This window comes from Sinocyclocheilus rhinocerous, unplaced genomic scaffold (assembly GCF_001515625.1).
Source record: "Sinocyclocheilus rhinocerous isolate Xijiao unplaced genomic scaffold, SAMN03320098_v1.1 scaffold335, whole genome shotgun sequence".
Classification (NCBI taxonomy): Eukaryota; Metazoa; Chordata; class Actinopteri; order Cypriniformes; family Cyprinidae; genus Sinocyclocheilus; species Sinocyclocheilus rhinocerous.
Window position 1 is genome coordinate 779,974 of NW_015659708.1, and position 7,350 is coordinate 787,323.

Below are 7,350 nucleotides of genomic sequence, written 5' to 3' on the forward strand. Positions count from 1 at the left end.
ACCAAGAGCTTGTAACACTCCAAAGAGAAAGGAAAAAATTTAATTGCATCATATGTGTATGTATATATATCATACTGGTAAAAAATGTATAGCCTGAATGCACTGTAAGTCGCTTTGGATAAAAGCGTCTGCTAAATGCATAAATTATAAATTATATGAACCCTTTAAACACACATGTAAACAAAATTAAAAGGATATACAATGTCATTTATTTATTTATTTTTCTCCACTTACCTGCTAAATAAAGGATGTAGGAATGGCTGTTGACCGAGTTTCTCAAATCGCTGACAAGCACTTCAGTCCATGAGCTTTACCCTATGGTACCTTTATGGCCTATAGATCATAAATACGAGGACAAACTCTGTAATATGCTGCTGTTTTAAAGAAAGATTTCACCCAAAAATTCTCACAACGTTTGTTGAAAAAAACTAATCTACATTTTTTAAATTTATATGCTACTCTCTTGTATTTACAACAGCATTTTTTATTTGTTATATAGTGTATTATTTGTAACAGCAACATCAACAGCCAACATCTTTTCAAACAGCATCATCCTGCCATCAAAATACTGCTTGATTTTATGCTATTTTCAGCAGCAAATCCAACCTGAGCTGTGAATATTTGCCAAATGTTGATTGATTTATTTAGCAGTAGGACAGATAGACATCTTACCAATGCTGCAGACACCAAACACCTCTCAGGTAACGTGTCATATGATGACAATCTCTATAACAAACATGTAGTTACAGCACTAGTGCGCTGTCATATACAATAAACTGCGACACTGTCGCATCATACAGGTCTGATCGTGCCCTGACTGTAATCTGACACCTGCAAAAGCTGATTTTGGTTCGGTGAATGAAGAGCCATCGCCTTAAAAACAGCAGGATAATAATGCATGACCATATACTGCGCCTTAGCAAAAGGTTTAACGTTGTCATCTCGAGGACAAAATTTCTGACTGATGGATACAAAAATATACATATATATTTTTAATATACCAACCTTTTGGGAGAATTAACGGGAGAGAAGATGAGAGGCTTTTCTAGATCCTAGCGGAAATTTCCGCTTCCGTTTACGGCTACCTGTCAAAAAACGAACGCAGCCCAAGCCTCTTACTAAATATTCATGAGATGGGAGTGGCGGTTAGTACGCTGGTTAGTGAATATTTATGAGTGGGCGTGGATTTGTGGTTTACGTTGAAACCCACAAGGGTAAACAAACCTGCCAGATTTTTTTTTTTGTTTGCATTAAAGCCCTTAGAGAATAAATAAGAGACAATAAACGAATTATATATAAATTATGAATTTATAGGGTTCGTCAGATCTTCTGCTTGGGAGACACGAACAGGCGATGAGAAATCCGCTAATCCCAACATCATGGTTGCTAACGCACCGAGCCTGGTGTCCATAACAATGAGTCGATCCATACATCCTCAGATCTGATGACGCGAGGCATCGCTGACGTCACTGACGCTCTAGTGCCTGTAGAAGCGGCTGGCCCGCAATAACAAATTGGATGAAGACAGAAATATTACTCACATCCATTGAAATCATTCAAGATGGCGTCCGAGGTGGAATACGAGTCGATTCTGTGCGTGAAACCAGATGTAAATGTTTACCGCATCCCGCCGCGGGCGTCGAATCGCGGATACAGGTGAATTATAGGTTGTGCGGGCCTGAGCCCTTGGCTGGTGTCTGTTCTGTAAATAATCTTGGAATACCATTTTGCCGCAGCTGTATCAGCACCACACTGCTACTACGAACGTCATTTGATGATAAATAATGAATTTATCGAAATTTATTATTGTTATGCGCACTGTTATGCCACACAGACAGTGTTTTATCATTGGTTTATCACGATAGAAAGAAAAACATCTTGTGATGTCAGATGCTTGGTGTGTTTGCGAGCTCACGACTCAACATTAATAGGAAGTGGTGTAGAATAAGCAAATACAAATTTAATTACACTTTCATGTTATTTTCATGCAGTTGAAGTGCACAGAGCATCTCTCATTTGATTTGTAGTTTTATTCTGGTTATATAATATGTTGTTGTTGTGTTGGTGTGAGATGTGTGTTTTCAGGGTCGTATATGTGGTCCAGTTTATATGGTGTATAATTAGTCCTAAAAACTCTTGCCCACAGAGAATGTTATACTTCACTGGCACACATTTTAGAGGAGAAATCCCACTTGTATTCCTTCATGAGGAGCTTGAAGGCTTGTGTCAGTTCTGAAAATTGAAATAATACTGCTGGATTTGCCATAAACTGTCGAAAGATGTTAAATGTCTTCTGTTCCCACTGTCTTCTGGTTATTTTCACCAGTCATTTTCTGGTCAGTGTCTTCAGGTGAAAATGACCAGAAGACAGTGGGAATAGAAACCATTTAATCCCTTTCCAGTTATGACATTTTAATTCAAACTACAAGGTCAGAATAATAAAAAAGAAACCTGCATGAATAATTTACAATAAGATCAATAACATGCATTTGGAAAACAGGTATGAATATTCAAATTCAAATTATGTTTGTGACAATCACTTTTTTTCCCTGTACTCATTGCTGTGATGTATCCAAGTGTTTCACTACACCAGAAAATAATTGGTCTTATTTTTGTTGTTAAGCTCATCCAAAAGATATTTCCATTTAAAAAAAATTGTGAAGACCATTTTCATTTGATGGACCTGAAATGACATTTCTGCTGTGATAATGGCAGGGCGGCTGACTGGAAGCTAGACACTCCTGACTGGACAGGCCGTATGCGCATTACAGCAAAGGGGAAGGTGGCTTATATCAAATTGGAGGACAAAGTCTCAGGTTAGAAAAAAAAAGACCCGAATGTTTGATTGGATGACTCTCAGAGACATCTGTGCAGCAAAAGAAGCTCCTAGTTGTCCTTTTTCTATGATTGCCCTCAGGTGAGCTGTTTGCCCAAGCACCGGTAAATGAATACCCTGGCATTGCAATGGAGACAGTCAGTGATTCCAGTCGCTATTTTGTTCTCCGAATACAGGATGACAATGGTTAGTGTATATTATCTGTAAACTGACCTTGTTTTACATACCCTGCCATAATAGAATGTCTTGCAAATAAGTTATACTTCACTGTTGTGTGTTACAGTTTAGACATGCAATATCCTTGCTTGCCTGTATTTTAGGTCGGAGTGCATTCATTGGTGTTGGGTTTGGAGACAGAGGTGATGCCTTTGACTTCAATGTCGCCCTGCAGGATCATTTCAAGTAAGTTTCCATCAAAATTCATGTGAATGTTAATGACTGGTAATGCTTTTGTTTTTGTAGTGACACCTTGGATGCTGATGGATGTTTTTAGTTCATTTCTTTGGGGCATAATAAGCAGTGTTAGTATTAGAGGTCGACCGATTCATCGGTTTTGCCGATCAATCGGCACCGATAGTTGATTGGCGGAACTATCGGTTATCGGCAAAAATCAATGCCGATAGTTTTCCGGGTTGCGTCCTTTGCTGGAGTGGCCGAGAAGGGTCCGCTGCCATTATACAGTACGAGCGCGGCCTCTAGAGGCGGAAATCACTAACAGCACCTGTTGTTTGTTTTGACACGTGACACTGCGCGCTGCACAGAGCGGGAAACTTCAAACTCAAAAGAAAATCCTGCCGGTATGTACACTCTTTAAAAAAGGTTCCAAAAGTTTTTTTTTTTTTTTTGCAATGATGCCATAGAAGAACCATTTTTCGTTCCCCAAAGAACCTTTCAGGGAACAGTTCTTGAAAGTGTGAAACATAAAGAACAGTTGAAAAAAATGGAACAATGGAAAAAAAATATTTTTCCACTATAAAGAACCTTTTGTGGAATTGAACGTTTCCATGGATGTTAAAGGTTCTTCATGGAACCATCAATGCCAATAAAGAACCTTTAGTTTTGTGTACACTGTGCAGTTTGTATTTTATTTATTTATTTTATTCCTTAATCTTTCCCTCTCTTTTTCTATAAGGTGGGTGAAACAGGAGAATGAAATCAAAAGTTCTCAGGCTGCAGACTCAGGACCCAAACTGGATCTAGGCTTCAAAGAGGGACAGACCATCACACTGAATATCGGGGTAAAACAAAACTAAAGCACAAAACAGCTAAAAACTACTTTTGGAATTGGATTAAAAAAATTCAGATTATGGCCTTATAGTCTTGCATCACTAAATTTTCATAAGAATATATAGTGATTTTCCATGCCCTCATATCATAAATAAACATGAGTTTGTGTTAAATTAGAGAAATGTTTCTTTGTATTTAGCAAGGTAAAAAGAGGGACAAGCCACGCCCTCAGAACGCAGGAGGCTTTGGGCTCCTCCCTCCACCTCCAGGAGGAAAGATAGCCCCTCCTCCTTCGTCCAATCACAACACAGTACAGCCATCAGGAGGAGCACAAACAGGTACATCATTTGACGTCATTACTGCTTAAATATAAACTAAATCTTTAATCTAAACAGATAAGGTAGAAATTCAGCATTACATCACTTGCTCACCAATGGTTCCTCTGCAGTGAATGGGTGCCGTCAGAATGAGAGTCCAAACAGCTGATAAAAACATCACAATAATCCACAAGTAATTCACACAACTCCAGTCCACCAATTAACATCTTGTAAAGTGAACAGCAGTGTGTTTATAAGAAAAAAATATTAATCATTAAAAGTTTTTAACTTCTGTCTAAAATATGACTCCTCTATCCATAATATTGCTTTCTCCAATGATAAAGCAGTCTTGTTTGAATTAGGAAATTTGCACAGACCCTTCTACAAAAGAGAAAAAAGTTCTTAATAAATATGTTATGGGGGTTAGATGTGAGATGACAACAGGGGATTGACTTTTTCTTTGCTAAATTTCTCCAAATCTGTTCCAATAAAGTAAGGAGCTCATCTACAGTGCATCTTGGAAGGCTTGAGGGTGACACATTCAGCCAGTTTTCATTTTTGGTTGAGCTATTCCTTTATATGTCAGCCCACTCTAAATGCACGGACACATAAAGACAGACACAACACAATTTTACAGATATCATTGTTCATACAAAAATAATTTTAATTACATACTACTTTTATTTTTATATTCTATTCTTTTCTTGACCTCACTTTCTTCTTCTACTTTTAGGATGTTTATTAGAACTGGACAGCAGTAACTCTAATACAGTGGTTCAGTCAAACCCCAGCTCTGACCTGTGGGGTGACTTCTCTAGCTCTGCAAGGTAACATGATTAGTGACCTTGATTCTTGACCATTGAATAAGTATTCAGATATTACTACTGGTCACTAAATATTTTCATTAAACTGGTCTTAGACCACTACCTGTATAAGCATGTAAATGTTCTTTCTTGCTTTCCTTCCTTCCTTCCTTTCTTTCAGCTCTGTTCCTCCTCCAGCACCATGCCAAGAACCCTCTTCTGGGAACTGGGTCCAGTTCTGAAAAAGTTTTATCCTCCTTCATTCCATTATTGTTCCCATTCCTCCATCAAAACTACTGCAATTAAAAGATACTGCATAATTGTGTGGAAAATTAGAGGCAAGCTGTATGTCATGCTGCTAATCTTAGCAGAGCACAGAGGCGAGAAATAGGCTATTAGGAATTCTGTTAGAATCAACCAAATGAAATTATGAAAAAGACTGTATAAAAGAGAGGAACATCCCATGGGTGTTATATATATAAAACTTTATGGTAATGTTTTGAAGATTGTTTCAGTATCTTTACATTTGTCCACAAGGTGTTGGATGTGTCCATTTGGTTGTCATGACCTGTATGTTTGTTTTAGGTTTTGGAGGAGTGAATATGTGTTTGAGTGTTTAAAAAAAGGCAGAGATTTTGTTTGAAAGTGTAGAATTTAAGTGAGGCCTGGATATGTTAAGAGCTTAACATCTTGTATGTCATAAGAATATATAAAACCTGTACAGTATAAATATTCAAAAATACTGACTGAAGGCCACAATGTAGAAAAATTATGTCCCTCAAATAAAGGGATTATGTCTAGATATTCATTACATATCCATATTGTCATTTACTTGACTAACAGAGTCATTTACGTGTTAAACAAAAATAAAATATACAAAAGAACTACGACACGCATTGCTTCAAATGTGATTATTTTAAATCATATAAAATCTGTGGAATATGATTCTCAAAAATATTAGCATTTGCCCTTGCAGTCTATAAAAAATATTTAAGTGCTACAATGCTTTGTACGTAACTTAGCTTATGGAAACGAATGCAATCACATTGCTGTTATGGAGAACGAAAGTTTGCATTAGGATTGGCTATATTAAATGTGTGATTTCCTTTTTGGCTATTACTGGATATCAAGCCCCTTGACCCCAAAGTACGACAGGTTATTTTTCTGTTTTGTTACCCTTACAAAATGTAAAAAATTATTAGTATGTTAATAGTGTTCCGCCAAAATACCACACTTACTACAGTATCACCCTGTCATGAAATAAATATTCTACTCTTTATTCTATCATGGTCTTAAAGTAGTAACAATAACCGAATACTAATTTTATTGTAGGCAGACAGCATGGTTACCTTGACATATACAATTCTTCTAGCTGACTAGCATTCACATTTGACTAATTCGCATGCGAGAGTTTGTGGAGGGATTTAGTGTCTCAAATTTATTCAGTATTAAATAACATTATATGCATTATATGGCACAAGTAATTATTTCATATGTTCACGAAATGGTTTTAGCATTAAAACAAGTAGTAGAGGTGAGTGAACCCTCTTAGCTTTCTTAGCTCTTAAATTTTGTGTTAACAGTAATGTGTTAAAATCTTAATATAATATAAATTTAAAAAATCATAACCGAGATTGGCTTTTTATTTACTTAGTGAATGCCACTGAATTTGTGTAAACTACTAGATTTGGAAAGTAAATATAATCACCACAAATGCTCGTTAATCTGTCTCATGTCACCTGATATTTGTGTTTATCAGTTTGTGCTGCAAAATCCAGTTTAAGATGGTAAATGCTGTGGACCATGGTAGCTGGTCTAAGATGCTTATTAGTCATGTGCTAGCCCAACCTTTCTTTAGTCGCGGCACCCTTTGGAAATTTTAACAAATTTGTGGCACCCTACAAAATTAATTTTGTCACAATATTTGAATTTCTAACTTGGATACGATACTTTGAAAAGTATAGATATTCGGTACAGCAGGGATGAACTGCAGAATATACCGTCATACAGATATTTTTACAATTATTTAAAAATTTTGTCCATCAATGGTGGCAATCAGTAGGCTAATTTCTAATGAAAAGACCAATTTATATGACAGATTTTAATGTAGGCTTTTATTCATATGTAAACATTGTGAGATAGGTAGTTATAATGGTAATTAAACACA

The 7,350-nt window shown here is 36.5% G+C and overlaps 2 protein-coding genes across 2 annotated transcripts in view; one reads left to right on the top strand and one right to left on the bottom strand.

Annotated features, from left to right (window-relative positions):
- LOC107724100 (epsin-1-like) overlaps window positions 1-1,300 on the bottom strand; it is a 13,470-nt gene extending 12,170 nt beyond the window's left edge. Inside the window, exons 1-2 of the mRNA XM_016532885.1 lie at window positions 1,006-1,300; window positions 235-333 (exon numbers count right to left, since the gene is read on the bottom strand). The gene's annotated coding sequence lies outside the window, so the exon portion shown is untranslated. The remainder of the gene's footprint in view (window positions 1-234; window positions 334-1,005) is intronic.
- A 155-nt stretch (window positions 1,301-1,455) lies between these two features.
- On the top strand, window positions 1,456-6,070 carry LOC107724115 (adaptin ear-binding coat-associated protein 1-like). The gene is made up of 8 exons (XM_016532910.1): window positions 1,456-1,656; window positions 2,716-2,816; window positions 2,918-3,022; window positions 3,157-3,238; window positions 3,969-4,074; window positions 4,263-4,401; window positions 5,114-5,207; window positions 5,365-6,070. The coding sequence occupies exons 1-8, from the start codon at window positions 1,562-1,564 to the stop codon at window positions 5,423-5,425; spliced, it is 783 nt and encodes a 260-aa protein (XP_016388396.1). The 5' UTR covers window positions 1,456-1,561; the 3' UTR covers window positions 5,426-6,070.
- Window positions 6,071-7,350: the final 1,280 nt, after the last annotated feature.